This window comes from Stereum hirsutum, assembly GCF_000264905.1.
Source record: "Stereum hirsutum FP-91666 SS1 unplaced genomic scaffold STEHIscaffold_9, whole genome shotgun sequence".
In the NCBI taxonomy this organism is placed as follows: Eukaryota; Fungi; Basidiomycota; class Agaricomycetes; order Russulales; family Stereaceae; genus Stereum; species Stereum hirsutum.
This window is the reverse complement of record NW_006763139.1, coordinates 706,114-722,842: the sequence shown is the minus strand read 5'-3', so window position 1 is coordinate 722,842 and position 16,729 is coordinate 706,114. Positions and strand designations below refer to the sequence as shown.

Genomic DNA, 16,729 nt, shown 5'->3' with positions numbered 1-16,729 from the left:
TGTGCATGTCAATGTCTACTATGAACGTGAGTAGGTCGATTGAGCAGACACGCCGTAATCATACCCACAGAGCACGCCACTGATCTAGTGACGTTTCCTTGCAGCCTCAACATGCTGAGATTTGGAATCTTCTTCCAGACGAAGAAGTGGTCATCACTGAACCCTCGTCAATACTCCAACAGTGTGTCCGCGCGGCTCAAAGGGTCAGCACCGCTCTACACAAATCTCTCTGGATGTAAAACATGATGTTAAAATCGAGATGATCTGACTTTGTCTCAGCTCCGGTGAGTTTCCGCTCTCAAGCTGCATGGCCGCCTCGCAGAAGCATTTGAAATCAATGCGCAAACACTCTCTGGGCCACACCCGAGGTTTATCCGGAGGCTTCCACGGACGATAGGGGATTGGTCCTGGCTAGGATATCGATGCTATATAGTGGCCAATAGCTGGCCCTCAGATTCGTCTTCTGCTCATAGGTACCCAGGCAGACACCCTTAAAACACCTGCCTTCTTGTTGTTCGTCCTCCCAATCCCCGTATCTTTGAGCCTAGTACTGCGTTACACGAACAGGCCACTCTTATTTGCCCAACATGAACGGTACTAGCAGAAGTGTAAAGCCCCTGACCGACCTTCATGGCGTCACTCTGCCTCTTATTGAGCCATATCTCACGAACGACGACATCTCCTTCGATGAGTTCCAGCAGCTCATCATCGGTCGAAAGGCATCCGCCTCCTCGTACCCTCTGGCCTCCTCCATCGCAGCCGACCTCGTCCCAATCTACGACTGCCCCTCTCTTCGCAAGCAAGGCCTTTTAACATCCAACTGGACCGACCCTGCCAACCTCCCTCTCCGCGAGGAGTTCATCAGTGTCCTCCGCTCCGGTCCTGGTGTTGCCATCTTCAAAGGGGCATACGACAACCTTGATGAGTTGGATGAGAGCACGAAGGTGTTGACGGAGCTTATCGAGGAGCAGAGGGCTATCGACACAAAGGAGCGGGAAGAGAACTATATTGTATGCGACACGGGGAAGAAACATGTCTTGAAGAGTCCAAAGGCGTTCGTCGACTACTATAAGAACGATGTTGTGGCGCTTGCTTCTGGTGCGTGGTTGGGCCCATGGTACCAGATGACGAGCCAGGTAAGCCATACTTCGTACACTTGTTCGCGGTCTTCACCCATGCCTACCCGTCTTGCACAGATTAGCCAGTGCATCCCAGGAAATAAGGCTCAAAGAATGCACAGGGATTATCATATGGGCTCCGCCGTTCACAACCCTGTCATCCATGGTGGTCAGTCTGTGTTCTCATCTAGTAGCCGCCGTGTCTCATGAGATCTTACTCTTTCCCCCTCTACCTACTAGATAAAGTGGTCGAGTCCGGTTCTGCGGCACTTTTTCCCACTCACATGCATATGGCGGCCCACTACCTCACCCTTCAAGGCGCCATTGCGCACGTCGATATGCCCATGGAATCTGGTCCTACCAAGTTTCTGCCGTACTCAAACCTTTATGACGCTGGTTATCTAGCTCAGAGTCAGTTTCCCGTTCCCGTCATCTCCCTTCCTAGCTGTTCGACCACTCTATCGCCGCAACTAACGTCATATCAATCGTTCATCCAGACGTTGATCAGTTCAAGGCTTTCTTTGAGGCCCACAAAGTTCAAGTCCCCCTCTCGAAGGGCGACGCCGTGTTTTTCAGTCCTTCTATCTACCATGGGGCCGGAAACAACTCGTCCACGTCCATCAACCGCATCGCCAACCTCTTGCAAGTCTCCTCCGCCTTTGGCCGTTCCGGCGATGCCGAGGATAGGCTCTCCATGTGTATCGCCGTCTATCTTGAGCTCCTCGCGCGTAAGAAGACTGGCAGTTTGACGGAGGACGAGACCTGGAACGTCATATCAAGTACGGCTGAAGGGTATACTTTCCCGAGTAATAACCGGTTCGTACATGGGAGGAGGAGTAGGAGCCAGGCGCAAGAATTTTGGGATTTATTGGTGAAGGAGGCGGATCTAGAGGAGGTAGAGGCGGTCTTGAAGGAGCATGAGAGGTTGATCTGGGCGGGATATTGAGGTGGTGCAGTGATACATGGATATGATTGATTTTTGTACCTGTAACTTCGTTATAAGCAATGCGGAAACATTGGTAAAGTGTGCAGTTAGTATTACATGATTTGTGAGTTTCGTGCGTGGCCACAATTCGTGTTCCGGCTATCGCCGCATATATAAACACCTCGCCACACTTTGTCGGTGTCATGCATCCCTATGCATCCTCGGACTTGCGACTTCAACTTGAACGTTCCGCGACATACCTCCTTTGAGGATCGCACAATCCTATACCCTCGCCATGCACGTGCTCCGACCAATCCAGAACTGTATATGAAGCGACTACTACAAAGAATCACGTATCCTCGGCATCCCGACCACTGGCATCCTCCCCACCGGCCCCAGAAACCTAGAGACAGCGTAGTACCCTGTCTCTTCTTGCCTGGTATCCTTGTCGCTACTACACCCGCTGTGGGGCTTTCGGAACGGGCTGAGGCTTTTGCGACCCAGCCATTCTGCTTCAAGATTTTCGAGACCATTCATTGTTATACCTTTTACCTTTTCGAGTGACCTCATGACCGTCATGATCAGTGAGTCCGAGTCCTTCCTTTCTAGACTAGTATGCTTCCTCCTCATGCCTTTGGTGCTCGCCTTCGCTGATACTCCGAGTCATACTTATTACTGCGCGGCCACTGCCACATCGCTGCCTCCCACAACGAGTTCAACATCTCCAGGTCAAGTCTAATCACCTGTTGCGCACGGTAGAACTGGCAGTACTCAATATCTCTTGAGTGTTTGGCTGTCAGCGGTCTGTCAACAACCGGGACATGGATATCATTGCTACTTGACCATTCTGCTAGTTTCTTTGGGTTCGAATGATGTAGTCTCGCTGACCAGATCATAATCAACACGTCTTTGGAGAGTATGTCGGCTTTTAACCATGCACGGGAAGCTTAAAGCAAGCCACTGTTTCGATCCTTGGTTGCATGTCGACTGTATCGCCACACAAGAAATATCGCGATCTGCAATTAATGGCATGCCACTGCGTATTCACGAGCCTGGAACGTTGTGCTTGGCCAGCCCTTTACCTTTGTGCCAGCCTCGTGTTTTCCTGGTGTCCATTGTTCCCCTAACTTATAAGGCACAGCCAGGAAAGCGACAACTGACACAGCTCCATCATGCCTTCCTTCCCGAAAGCCCTTCCGTTCAACTGCACCACAAGGTGAAGACCCTTGCTTTTATACCTCACTATCTCTGGAACTGACCATCCTAAACGTATTGATAGTCTGTTTTCGTCCCCTGAGCTGGTCTCAGTTGAGCGAGTTGACACCCGGTTCTTCTATAGTGAGTCTCGGGGATGAATGAGAGTCCTCGTCCACTCCAACACTGAGAGCTTGCATTGCCAGTCGAGGAACTATTCCTCTCAGGATGGAAGCACAGCAACAAAGAAAGAATGCGTGTTACGAAGATCTTCGAGGTCAAGTACGACAAGGAGGGCATGCAGTCGTACGAGAAATATAGGTGAAATTGACTTCACTGTGCACTCCACCCGCGATGCCTCTAACGTGTCTCATTCCTTTAGAGACAGGAAGGCATTTCATACGGAGTCCTTTCAGTTTCATGGTACACCCAAAGGCTGCCCTCTTGGCCAAGAAGACAGCTATGCCCAGCCTTGTCTATCGTCTTCGTGCGCGCTCTGCTCTATACTTCGTGGATCATTTGAGGTGGAACGAAGCGGTACGTCCCCATATTTTATTGCGTGCGCTCTCGAGGTCTCATGGCGCTCCGTGATCGCACAGGCGCGAGGCATAATTTCCAGAGGTACGAACATCCTTTGCCATCGCAACATCTTCAAAAGGTTCTTAGGCTCGTTCACCATACAATAGATTCGGAAAAGGGATCTACCTAACCTCAATCTCATCGAGTAAGTTTCGCATTCTTCCTTTGTATTTGGAGGCTCTCACAAACTATCTTTCATAGAGGCTGACGACTACGTCGACGACGCATCTGGACTTGCGGAGCTCCAGGCCTCAAACTCAAAGGCCATGATCCTCGCACGCGTCGTTCTAGGGAGGCCACGCATCCTGACACGCACAGACCAGCGTCTCAAAGCCGCGCCTCGCGGTTACGACTCGGTATGCGCGTTCACTGCATCGCCACACCTTTGTGTTCTCTTTGATCCCGCTGGCTGATATACGATACTCATGGCATGCTCGTCCTTTCATTTTATTAACACAGGTGACCGGCCAACCAGGAGGAGATCTGAATTACGAGGAGACGGTCGTGTACGATAACGATGCGGTTCGACCTGCGTTCGTCGTCATGTACGAGCCCGATTTCCCGGACCCAGTCGATCTGGATGGGGACGAAGCGTTGGAAGAGCTGTTCTCCGAGCTGGGCTTGGACGATTCGGACGACGATACGCTCGAGGATACCACCGGAAGTCTAAGTGGTGTCAGTGGGGACATCTCTGCGATCTTGATGGGTCTGGGGTTGATCAGCTCCGATGGAGAGTCGAGGGGGAAGCTCTGGCTGGACTGAGTATACTCCTGAGTGCTCGAAGCATATATATGTATTCTGGTTAGCATATCACTACTATGTATTACAGGTTATTTATTTGTCATCAAAGAAGTGTCAGATCACATACACGGAAGACTGTCCAAACAAGTCAGTCAAAGGAGCTCATAAGATACCTTTAAAACGACCGACATGGAGGCATAGAAGTACATACAACATAGCACTACTCGTCATATACTAAACCGTAAGACCATAGAGGCTGTGTCGAGGTTCCGGTGATGGTGTCGTACTGTGCGGGAAGTTTGGAGAGGATCCATCGCCTCCACCCTACGCCTCGTCACGAAGCCGACTGCGCAGACGCATGAGCGCCTTGCCCAACTCGTTGCGCCCTTGCCCATCAGCACCGTTACCCCAGAACGCATCTGCTGCACCGGCGTTCTGTGACCAGTCGTGTCAGTATTACTCTGAGCATAAGGACTGCCTAGACGATATAAGAAATCACGGCCACTTACCTCGACGAGTAGTTTATTTCCCGTAGCCAACAGCTCATCTTTGAGCTCAGGATGCTGCTTGAACTTGAGTCCGATCGCCTCATCCATCTAATAGAGACGCGTCAATCGTAGTCCACCCAAAATTCAGGGAAACACACACACCTTCCGGATATTCACTTTGAACCAATCGGCCCGAACGTCTGAACCAGCGCAATCAGCAAAACAAACACGAAAGCGGGACACACAAGCGCAGGATCAGCACCGACCTGATGCGTATTTCCTCGCTTCTTGGAATGCCGCCCTCGGATTTTCGCATTGTCTGATCTTCTCAGCGATCTCAGGTTTATACTTCAAAAACTGACCCTCCTGATCAGACCGACATTCCACGCATCACCACGGATTTTAAGAAACGCTCGAACATACCTTGAACGACTGAAACAGATGCTCGCTCGTCGGGTACACCTTCTTTTTGTAGGTAACAGGATGGTCCGAGAAGTTCGTGAAGCCATAATGTGGTTCATGACGATGGTAGAAGAGGATGGCATTCGTCGGGTCAGTGGCTTCGCCGGGGAGGAAGATTGGACTCGTTGGTGAGAAGGGCTGGGTGTTTTGGGGTTTTAGCGGCGTTCGTGTGGCGGCGCAAGTTCTGCTGCAGTCTGATAATGGGGATCATCAGTGATGAGTGTGACACGGTCAAAGAAACTAACGATCAGAAAGTGCGGGATGGTCGCTGAAGGACTTACATGGATGTTTCCGTCCATCCGATTCGACATACTTTGGTCGTTTGCCGCATACCTAAGTACCACGACAGATGAGCTTATATACCGTGCAGTATGACATCAAGGATCTCCCGCGCAGCCACGTACGTACCTCACAAAGTTCCGACGAGGCCTGGCCAGTCGTCGCTTGCGCCTGCGCCTGATCGCCCCCATTAGCCATGGGCGTCGAGATCGCCTGGAAGCCGACCAGTGGCGATTTCATTGATATGGGCCTGTTCTGGCTGTTCGTGCGCATCTTTCGTGCGCAGGTTTTGCCGCAGTCTGTAAAGATTAAGATTAGGGATTAAGATGATGACGCCCTCGGTCGGAATGGGCTTGGACGACGATGAGCCTTTGGACGGTGAGACTTACATGGGTGTGTGAAGCCTGTCGAGTCTGTCCATTTCTGCTTCACGCCACAGAACTAGGCATACGAGAGGAGTGTTAGAGGATATTGAAAGGACAAAATGAGACAACTAGGATAACGAGTAAACCAACCTCGCAGAGATCGTCCGTACTAGAGAATGGTGAAAGAGCTGTCGAGGATAGCGCGGTTGTCGACGGACTGAACGCAGAGGTGGAACCCACGACACGCCTAGTTCTCGTGGATGAGCTTGTCGGTATAGCTCCAGCCCGTTCTGCACATTTTCTGCTGCAGTCTGGCAAGAAAAACAAGACACAGCATCTATGCATATCAGTGCCAGTGAGACCGCAGCAGAGCACAGAAATGCGTACAGGGGAGTGACCTTTTGGTCGTCTCGTCGTAAGCTCTGGGTACTTTCCGACATTGCTAGGTATAACGTCTCAGTACGGTTCCCGTTCGAAAGTACTGCATGCTGATGCTAAGTACCTGACAGAGGTCGGCCTCGAAATCTTCAGTACTTCGATTTCTTCGGTGATCAGTTCGTGGACGTCGTGGAATCTCTGACGTAAAAAAGCTGAGTATCCAGGCGCAGATATCCATGGTGGCGTCTAGAGGTCGGTCTGAACAAAAATTGATGGGTTCGAGTAGGAGTAAGTAATCCAACTCCGTCGCGGTCCTAGGGCGAACTTATAAGTATCTCGAGTGGCACTGATCCGCACTTAGGTTTGACTCGTGGATCAGCAGCAGCAAGGGGCTATGCAGGTACGACGGTGAGTGTTGTCTAGTACCAAGGTAAGTGATTCGAGTAGGAAGACGTGAGTCGAGGGTTGAGAGGCGTGAGAAAGGGAGGAGCGAGGGGGACGTGAGGATGCCTCGAGGAAGGGAGCTCGATCTACTGTAGGCGGTGTTCGCGATCACTCACAGATACGCAGACCAGAAAGCAACCGCTATTCTTGTTGCATTAAACGCGAAAGGAGCAAGTCCAATGATCTTAGGGTATCAATGGCGGTCGAGGATAGGCCAGCGTTGGAACGTCAGCCAGAAGCCAGGTGCCACAAAAGCAAAACATGTATTTTTGGAGCTCCGACCTTCTCCGACGGTGCGTACTTACTCGCCACATCTCCGTTGTGGCCCAGCGGCGAAAAGGTAGAGGTTTCCTCGAAACCTAGGAGAGCAATTTGCCGTGGGGTATATCGGCTCCTAACAACTTACAACCAATGACAAAGGCTTACGGTGAACGATCTTCATACGCGAAGTCGGCGTAGCCTCGAACCTGTGAGCATTTGCAGGCGCTGCAGTCGTGTACCGCCGGTGTTAATGATGCTCGTAGAGTACCTCTTCGTTTGTAAGAGCACAAGGTATGTTCAGTGAGCATTACATATCGAGAGTGCACGTACACGAAAAAGGGTCATGGGCAAGTTATACCAACTTTTAATTTGTGATACCTAAGACTCGTTCGAGAACATCGGCTTGGGGGCAAAGATCGTGTATAGAGGGGCTGGATGTCCTCCTCTTTGATTTTTAGGTGTACATCGTATAGGAAGTCTATAGCTTTTCTGGACCACAAAGTCCACGCACAGGACGAAGTAACACGTATACACGCGGGTGTTCTAGACTCGCGCCACATAGACTTTCTAAGCCCAACAGGACGCAATGTTGAATGTCAAAGAAGTTGTATAAAAATGAATGACTGTGAGCAGGCCATCCTGCCAATGGCTCTCGCTTGCCGGTTGAAATACGGGCTATTCTGCTTGTAGGAGACTAGCCCTACCCAAACGACGTGTGCGATGACGACCCACTGTAAATATTGTCGACGCCTTAACACTGTCCAGACAACACCGATCCAGTCCCTGCCCTCTGGATGCGCAGAAATAAATTTGGGAGATTATTGTCCCAAAGGTATTGCAGTCTGCCACGGTACAGTCCAATCACTGGACTTGTTTCTGCAGAAAAGAGTGAACCGCCGCGAACGGAAGCCAGCCGGAAAGGGGCGAACCCGGAACCGCCGGGCCCGCCCGCATCCCACGAACAAGTCCGAATTGTCGTCAACTGACTTTCTCTCGAATTTCTCTTCTTTTTCCTAACCACCACCATCTCACCGTCGTCGTCGTCGTCTGCGTCGTTCCCCACGTCCTTTACGACCCCGTCCATAAACGCACACAAAAAATGCTTGCCCGTGCCGCTCTCCGCTCGGTCTCGACCCCCCTCGCCACGCGCGCGTTCTCCTCTTCGCCCGCACGTCACACCAAGGTCGCCGTCCTCGGCGCTGGTGGAGGTATCGGCCAGCCTCTCTCTCTTTTGCTTAAGCTCGACCCGAACGTCAGCAGCCTCAGTCTGTACGATATCCGTGGCGCACCCGGTGTTGCTGCCGATGTCAGCCATATCGACTCCGCTGGCGAGGTACGTGACTTTTCATCCTTGGCGTGTGTTCGTGTGTGTGCTTTAAAGTAATAGCTGACGTTTGTTTTGTATGGGGTGATTGTATAGGTGACTGGTTACGCTGCCGACCAACTCGATGCCGCTCTCGAGGGCGTCAAGGTCGTCGTCATTCCCGCTGGTGTTCCACGCAAGGTATGTCTTACACCTGCCTGGCCATATTCTTGTACCTGTAATTGACGCGTCTTCGAATAGCCTGGTGTAAGTTTCTCCCCAAAAGTTTACGTTTGCGGACGTCCGTCTAACCCCGTATTTCCTTCATGTGAATGAAGATGACCCGTGATGACCTCTTCAACGTACGTCTCTTCGCCTGATTCATGAATCCTCCACCGTCGTGGCTCCGCGGACATAACCACCTCACCTTTCCTCACCTCAACTAATTCTAACCCTTCCCTCCTCGCAGACCAACGCCTCCATCGTCCGCGACCTCGCCGCCGCCGTCGCCCGCGTCTCCCCCCAAGCGCACATCCTCGTCATCTCCAACCCCGTCAACTCGACCGTGCCCATCGTCGCCCGCACGCTCGAGAAAGCCGGTGTCTTCGACCCCTCCCGCGTTTTCGGCGTAACGACACTCGACGTCGTCCGCGCCGCGCGCTTCCTCGCTTCCACCGCCTCGACCTCCTCGTCCGCCCTCGACCCGAAAGAGACCGTGGTGACCGTCGTGGGCGGACACTCCGGCCCTACGATCGTGCCCCTCCTGAGCCAGACGAGCTACGGTAAGGCCGTGAAGGGCGAGGCGTACGAGGCGATTGTTAAGAGGATTCAGTTCGGTGGAGATGAGGTTGTTAAGGCGAAGGATGGTGCTGGGTCGGCGACGTTGAGTATGGCGTATGCCGGTGCGAAGTTCACGAATGCGCTCCTGAGGGGATTGAAGGGTGAGAAGGGCGTGATCACCCCCACGTTCGTCAAGAGCCCGTTGTTCGAGGATAAGGGCATTGACTTCTTTGCGAGCAACGTCGAGCTCGGTGTAAGTCTCTCATTATTACATGTCTCGATTCGAGCGATGCTGATGGAGTGTTGCAACAGGTCAACGGTGTCGAGAAGATCCATCCCCTCGGTCCTATCTCCGCTGAGGAGGAGAAGCTCCTCGAGGCTTGCTTGCCCGAGCTCAAGAAGAACATCGAGAAGGGATACGCCTTCGTCGCCTAAGCGTGTCTCCTAGAGGCTCTGTCGCTCTCGGCTCTATCTATCTGCTGTCTGTAGAGATCGGTAGATGTGATTTGGTGGGATATTGGTTCAATTCTACATGTTGTGCTTTTGCGAAACGGCGTGATGTGAATCAAGATACATTTCTCTGGTGTACAACAACCTTTCAGACGGAGCCTTCACAGTAAGGGTGGCAATATGCTAGAAAAAAAACAAGATTGTCATTCGAGAGCAAAGTACATACATGGTCGAGATCTACGTACATAGATAGTGTTACCGCCTGCCCTTGCCCTTCCCCTGCACAAGCGTGAAGCCATCCTCATCCACCACCGGCTCTGCCTTCGCCCTTCCCTCCCCATCCGCACTTGTATCCATCAACTCCGGCGCCTCTGCCTCCTCCCCATCCTCATCTTCCCACTCTCCCTCCTCTTCCTCGTCCTCGCCGTGCGTCTCATCCCGCACCTGAACACTGATCTTCCGTCCCTTCATCTTCGCCGCCTTCTCCTCCAAATCTCTCACATACTCCTCAACACTCGCCACAGACCCAGAATTCGAAACGATCTTGTCATAAGCCCTAACGATCTCCCTCGCAAACAACTGTGCGCTCCCATCCTGCACGACCACATCGAACTCATCCTCCATAACCTGCAACAACATCTCCTCCACCCACTCCGCGTCCGGCGCCGGCTCTCCTCCTCCTGCTCCTCCCACGCTGTCATTGTCATTATCGGGAGGAAAGAACGAATCGACGAGCTCGCCCGCGAGCCAGGGCAGTTTCTGCGCTGCGGACGGACCGCCCCAGGATTCGGAGATGGCGGTGGAGAGGATGGGCCAGGTGGGGAGGAGGGCGAGGAGGGAGCGGGCGAAGAGGATGGAGGGTTGGGAGGGTTTTGGGGCTGACATTGGTTTATTTCTTTGGGATTGGGTGTGTCGTGAGTTTTGGTTTGTTTTCCCCTAGGATTTTGTGGGATGGAAGGAGGGTTGTGGTGTGGCACTTTTAGGTTGTGTGTTGTGTGCTGAGGAGGGACTCGGGAGAGGAAAACTGGTGTGGCGAGAGGAGGAACGTGGCGTTCGCGATCGAAAATGTTGCGCGAGGTTGCGCGTCGGAATTTCCCGAGGTGGCACCGATTGGCGATCGTCAACTCGAGGTTCGAACGGATTGCCACTCGCCACACCAACACCAACACCATCTTTCGTCTTCGTCTTCAAGAGCAGGACAGGCTCTCGTTGTTTCTTGGGACTCAACAAGCTTGGGATTAGCTCACATGTGTACGGTTTCTGATTCTTGAATCTGATTATCCTCTGTCGATTGTCTTCTTGCTTAGAAAATAGAATATTCTGTCGTGATTCTATACGTAGACGTTATGAGTATGCTCTGGGGCTCAGAGCATTCGACTCACTCGCTTGCTCTCACCTTATGTGGCCAGAAGCACAACCCGCGATACGTTGGACTCGGACGAGCCCACGACGAGTTTAATGACTTAGCTGATAGTTAGTATCACGATGATGCCCGATGCAAAGCCGTTTTCCCGTCCTTGCTTTGACCCTACTACTTATTGCAAGAGTTTGAGTTTAAAATGAGTGTCCAATAAGGAAACGCAGACACCAGGACCGTGTGTCAAGATGGTGACACGAGTCACGTGAGGCAAACAACCCAAAACAACGTGTTCGCTTATCACGATAGCGCTGCCTTCCGTTTCTTCTTCTACAACCACAACATACTCTCGACTCTTGATTTCTGTATCTTTGCCTCTTACCTGATTCCATTCACCTACTAGTAAGTATGCCTCGGGCCAAACGTCCTGCCGAACGAACCTCCAAAGTGACTCCGGGGAAACGTCTATGCGAAAGTGATACTAACAGCGATATACAAGTCCATCATGCAAAACGCCAACGTCGCGATGACCTAGAGCTTGCCTCCGTTAATGCTGATCTATTCCAAGTGCAAATTCCTGCTATTCTTCCACCTTCTACTCCACCTCGCATTACCACCCATCCCTCGCCAGTTCCCGATCCTGTCACGCCTACGCCCGCTCGTCGATATGCAGACCGAAGACACCTCTGGCGGCCACCCAGTCCTACCGGTACTACACCTCCACGTACAGTCTCAGCTCGTGCTCTCCGGACTCCTACTTCTGCTCTGATTACTTCCGTGCGAACCCCTGCTCCCTCTGCACCACCTCCCATCGCAATCGGTACCCCTGTCACCTCTGTACTCACAACTACCTCTGTTCTGTATAAAATCCACAAAGTGCCCCGCCAAAGCCAGACTCAAGTACTTTCGACACCCGCTGTTCAGGCTCCCTTCGTAGATCATGCAGGGTCAGCTTCTGTTTCCATTCCGAGTCGGTGTTCCATAGTCGGTGAAGCGACTCCGGTGACGATGTCGAAACCGAGCCATCTGCCTTGGAGTGAGCTTCCGGAAGTAACACGGCGCCGTCTGAACACTCGGTACAATAGTCTGGTAACTCTAGGCTGGGACCATTATAGGCACCGCCTCTACGATCACTTGGAATGGCCTAGTTGGCCACAGTTTATGGGCTTATGGAGTTGTGAGAAGTCCGACTCTATTCCGACCGATGACAGGGTATTTCGGTTCATGTGGAATGATGTAGACTCTGTCACTCCGGACGGTCTCATCTTCTATGAGTTCTGTCATCAGCGTGAGCAATGATATCGTTGTTTTTTGCATGTTGCATATTGACCATGTCGTATCAGCGGGATATGTCAACGATCTGGATTTACTCGTCAATGAAGCCTTAGCTGAACTAGAACCTCTGCTCACCCCCTCTGCAATACTACATCCTTCGTCACATACAAGATCGTCCGCTTATACCGATCGCGACCCCCTCTCTGTTGGGCAACTGGCCACCCCCCAACCGTTGACCAGCGTTCGCGTGTGGGGCATATTCATGGAGAGAAGGTATGTCGACGCCGAATGTATGACCGCCATTCTCTAATTCCTGGATTTCAACCTCTGTAGGCCACCTAAGATCAAGGAGCCAAAACGACAGACGTTGGAGCTTATGCGCGGGGTAAGCGCGTATTGGAGCTTCTACTTCTCGTACTCGCCAAATCAGACAGCAGAGGAAGCTCGAGAGAACAAACTCTCACAAGATCTGATTTCCGCAGTTCAACACCTGGGCGCCGTCGTGGACACTGCCACTCTCGGTGCTCAAGCAACATCTCATCGCACCGAGTTAGCCGAGCGCTACTTTGACGCACTCTACTTGACTCGGATACTCGTCTTCTCCGCATTTTTGGACTCCCTCCCTAAAAATGTGCGTATGGCGGTCGCACGCGCAGAGTGGGCCGTGTTCCAACGTGACCCGCCTCGCATGCCGAGTGGCGAAGACGTATTCGCCATGGTCTACCGGCATATCGCAGGGTGGCATGGTCCGACCATGAATCTCAAACGGACGGCCGAAGCTCGGTTTATTGCTCTCGTCAAGAGGAACCACCGTTTCTTTGCGAGAGACACTGACCCCCGTCAGTCACGGCCTCCGTTCTATCTCGTGGTCGACGAGGTCGAATCGCCCGTTCTCCAGAGCCCCTCGAGTGGCCGCCGCCCCGCCTGTTCTCGACGTGCTGTTAGTGCTCTGTTCTATGGATTTGCTAGTGACTCGTGAGGTTATACGTACGCGATGTTTCCTTCGTGTGGTTTCTTTCGTCCCTATCTCATGCTCTTTTTGTTCGGAAGTGACTTTCGTTTGAAAATCCTGTCCATCGGTGGCAGCTGAGGAATATCTAACACGCGAGGATGGCCACAGATATATACTTGTATCCGATTCTCAAACTGTCCGGGGCTGTAGCGCATGTATGACTTCCATCTGAGGATCTTCTACCAACTATAATCTTTTCTGAGAAGTTGACCGCGTCCGGATCATGTCCACTCGTTCGTTGGATCAGAAATAAATATATCCATCAGCTCAATGATTCATTTGGTTTCGATCGCTTTGCGATCGTGTGAGTTAGTACACCTCAACAAGTCATAGGTAATTGAAGATGCAGTGACACCGCCGAACGAGGGAAAACGCCTTGCACGACGCAGCTGCCAAGATTTTGTTTTAGACTCCGTCCCAATAAGTATCCTACGTTGATACTCCGCTTCATCTCAGGCGCTTAATTGGTCCCTCTTGCAAAACACCTCGAAAGCATAACACTGGCCCAAGTGACGTGTCGACATGTCACCTTCGTTGCTCATTGACGATTCTTCTACCCCGACAACAACTGGTTCAAACTTGAAACAAGATATACTGGTCGAAAATGCACGGGTCCATCTTTACGATCATCTGGATCCACATCTTGCTCGTCTTCTTCAAGTTCTTGGATTCTGATTGTAACGTGCCTCTGAGACTTCCCGCTATGCATAGTCCACGAATCACCACAAAAACTGCTACCTAAGGAGCTTCGCATGGCCCTCTCTCTTCGGACCGAGTACGTACACTTGCACCACCTTTGACTCGAGGCATCATTTCGACGTGCGTATTTCTATGCCTACTCAGCGAGTCATCAGTATTAACACCATCCGAGAAGGCACATCAGCCTCACTCCGAACCAATGCGGTCCAAATCCTGGACGTGGGGTAGGCAAGGGTCGTTAATCTACCCTTATTATCTCCGTTGACTTGATCCGTTTCCTCAGATGAATCATCATTCCTTCATTTCACTACCCTTCTCTGCCTCAATGCGTTCGCCACCGGGGAGTATTCCGGTAAGTGGTGCCCCTCGCTGAAGCGGCGTGGGCATCGCACTTCCTTCCTATCTTTCAGTGGGAATTTCCTGCCTTGACTTCCCCAGACCGCATCGCGGATCTTGTCCATTCAATCTGAGGCATAACAGTCCGTTCTCCCCTTATTGCTGAATGTTAGGGGCAATGCCTGTACATCGTGCATCAGGACGAAGGCACTTTTGTACGTTACGCTACAACACTCACGCTTCAGCTATTGCGCTCGACATGAGATTTTGCGAAAGCGACCTTTACTTTCTCAGGGTTTTGTTCTGCCCTCATGACAAGCGTACTTCGATATCCTAACGTACACCCTAATGGCTGTCTCACTTGACCGCAATGGAAGCCTGTGTTCCTAGAGACGATGCCTTGGGTTGCGGCTCTTTCCAGACCGTAACATCATCGTGACCCGTATATTAAGAACGAAAGACCAGCGCACTAAACTTTATTTATAGGCGAAACAATGACCGTATGTACGGCATGATTTTGACGAGGTATGGCTCAGAAGGTATATCCATCTCCCAGTTCTGTACGATCACAAATGCAGTGAGGCTTGACTTGAAAACCCCGGAAGGAAACCAGATAACACTTAAGCCTTTAACGGCTCTGTGAACTTTATCATCCGTCTTCAAAAGGATTAGCGAGTACATCGCTCACGCACCTACGCTCTTTGTATTTTTGTCAAGTTTCTCACAAAGAGGGTCGATGGCCAATGCTGTCCAAAGATGTTTCCTTGTTTTACTTTTGGTGACTTAGGTGCTGTCGATCTTGGCCACCGCGCGGAATATATTAAGGTGCAGACTCGAAGCGGGAGTCACCTTACCCGACATATCAGCAGCCTGTAGACCACGTATCCCTCCATAACATAGAGAAACATGCAGGTAAAGCATCCCTATCACAGAAAATCTCTTTTGATTACTCATACACTCTTCAGTGTATTGTCGGCGATAATCGAGGCTCTCTAACTGCCACATTTGCTCGAGAGCAATTGACCATGCTCGCCAACCGTTTTCCCATCGTCGGAGTACACTCTTCCATTCCAGATGTGGTCGCTCAACACAGAGTCGTACGTCAGGATCTTTTTGTTCCTTGGCCAGGCTCCGCGGCTCGCGGCCGAGAAGTTCTCCGCTCGCACCCCATGTTCCTTGTCAGGCAGAACAGTGACGGAAGCGCGACGCCCGGAGTACTCGTAGAGAGTATTCTTCAAAGGGACTTTGCGCTTCATAGTACGTCAACTATTTCGATGGACTCTTTTCTGCCGTCAAAGACAGTTAAAATTCGTATATCGGTTAGCTGTCAACTTTTGATTCTCCAGCTATTCTACAGTACTGATAAGTGTTACTAGCCTTCGAGATGCCTTGTTCAGAGGACTGAGAGACAAATTCATCTGCGCAACCGTGATGGCGAATCTATCAGTGTCGAACAGCTCATCTATCGTATTGCTTGCGCGGTCGAAAAAACCTTCACTGTAAGAAATATCCCACCACCTACTTTCAGACCACCATACTAACCATTAAATCCTTGTAGGAAACCCCAATCACCATAGGTGGCCGGCTCGTCACACGGGCTGACCTTGTCCTGGTGGGAGTAACCTGGGTCTCTCAAGGCACATTGATGGCAATCCTAGAAGTAACTTTCTGAGCGAAGGAACGGAACAGGTCAGCATCCATGAAACTTGACATCAGTACATTACGACGGACTGATCCTAACGCCGTTCCTTTCGTGATATCCGCAGGGGAAACCACATGATCCGTCATTAAAGAAACTTTCTGTACAAAGTGTGACCGTACCGGCTATGATTCTCTCTCCGGTTCTTCACTAATATCGATTTTTAGAAGCGCTACCAGACCCGGTTAAGGTCTTTATACACGTATGGTAGACTTTTGCAGTATTGCAGTACTTGTATTATTTCTGTCTAATTTGATTCGCCACTGGCAATGATGTCAATATTATCAGGGCACTCGCCTGCTTGCGATATTCCTAGATGTGATTCGATTCTTTCCGTGCTCTCATGATGCACTTATCATGAGCGGCAGTCACGGATCTTACGATGACTTTCGTCGAGCTGGAGACTGGGTGGATAGATCCGAACACTCTAATTCCCGAGGCTACCTATCTATGACCACCACGTTCTTTTTGCCACTGTAAGTGTATGTGTTTGTTGTCACGAGATGAAAGCTGTGAACTTTATGCCCTTGCTTGTGGTCGCGAGGTGAGCTCCGCGGGAGAACACCGCGTACGACCTGTACATG

General features: G+C 51.3%; 5 protein-coding genes across 5 annotated transcripts; 4 read left to right on the top strand and 1 right to left on the bottom strand.

The window, feature by feature from the left end:
• Window positions 1-587: 587 nt before the first annotated feature.
• On the top strand, window positions 588-2,064 carry STEHIDRAFT_158030 (uncharacterized protein; the record flags this gene model as incomplete). The annotated part of the gene is made up of 4 exons (XM_007305399.1): window positions 588-1,136; window positions 1,197-1,287; window positions 1,359-1,529; window positions 1,616-2,064. 4 exons carry the CDS (start codon window positions 588-590, stop codon window positions 2,062-2,064), a joined length of 1,260 nt encoding a protein of 419 aa, XP_007305461.1.
• A 1,151-nt stretch (window positions 2,065-3,215) lies between these two features.
• STEHIDRAFT_169345 (ADP-ribosylation) lies at window positions 3,216-4,579 on the top strand (the record flags this gene model as incomplete). Its single annotated transcript, XM_007305398.1, has 8 exons — window positions 3,216-3,259; window positions 3,323-3,381; window positions 3,444-3,558; window positions 3,620-3,774; window positions 3,837-3,858; window positions 3,924-3,961; window positions 4,018-4,172; window positions 4,276-4,579. The coding sequence occupies 8 exons, from the start codon at window positions 3,216-3,218 to the stop codon at window positions 4,576-4,578; spliced, it is 891 nt and encodes a 296-aa protein (XP_007305460.1).
• Window positions 4,580-4,881: 302 nt separating this feature from the next.
• STEHIDRAFT_132008 (DUF1768-domain-containing protein) lies at window positions 4,882-6,767 on the bottom strand (the record flags this gene model as incomplete). The annotated part of the gene is made up of 11 exons (XM_007305397.1): window positions 4,882-4,992; window positions 5,067-5,153; window positions 5,208-5,245; window positions 5,312-5,402; window positions 5,469-5,701; window positions 5,789-5,840; window positions 5,916-6,085; window positions 6,176-6,227; window positions 6,302-6,462; window positions 6,539-6,593; window positions 6,654-6,767. 11 exons carry the CDS (start codon window positions 6,765-6,767, stop codon window positions 4,882-4,884), a joined length of 1,164 nt encoding a protein of 387 aa, XP_007305459.1.
• A 1,412-nt stretch (window positions 6,768-8,179) lies between these two features.
• On the top strand, window positions 8,180-10,703 carry STEHIDRAFT_80780 (malate dehydrogenase). The gene is made up of 7 exons (XM_007305216.1): window positions 8,180-8,567; window positions 8,655-8,738; window positions 8,799-8,804; window positions 8,876-8,899; window positions 9,007-9,570; window positions 9,630-9,950; window positions 10,013-10,703. The coding sequence occupies exons 1-6, from the start codon at window positions 8,334-8,336 to the stop codon at window positions 9,750-9,752; spliced, it is 1,035 nt and encodes a 344-aa protein (XP_007305278.1). The 5' UTR covers window positions 8,180-8,333; the 3' UTR covers window positions 9,753-9,950; window positions 10,013-10,703.
• An 829-nt stretch (window positions 10,704-11,532) lies between these two features.
• STEHIDRAFT_111980 (uncharacterized protein) lies at window positions 11,533-12,423 on the top strand (the record flags this gene model as incomplete). The annotated part of the gene is made up of 1 exon (XM_007305396.1): window positions 11,533-12,423. The coding sequence occupies one exon, from the start codon at window positions 11,533-11,535 to the stop codon at window positions 12,421-12,423; it is 891 nt and encodes a 296-aa protein (XP_007305458.1).
• Between the last annotated feature and the right edge of the window lie 4,306 nt (window positions 12,424-16,729).

Excerpts from the sequence above, each read along its gene's own strand:
- STEHIDRAFT_80780 (XM_007305216.1), top strand. The coding sequence starts at position 8,334 with ATGCTTGCCCGTGCCGCTCTCCGCTCGGTCTCGACCCCCCTCGCCACG. Across the intron at positions 8,900-9,006 it reads CCCGTGATGACCTCTTCAAC|ACCAACGCCTCCATCGTCCG; the intron begins GTACGTCTCTTC and ends CCCTCCTCGCAG. Across the intron at positions 9,571-9,629 it reads CGAGCAACGTCGAGCTCGGT|GTCAACGGTGTCGAGAAGAT; the intron begins GTAAGTCTCTCA and ends GTGTTGCAACAG.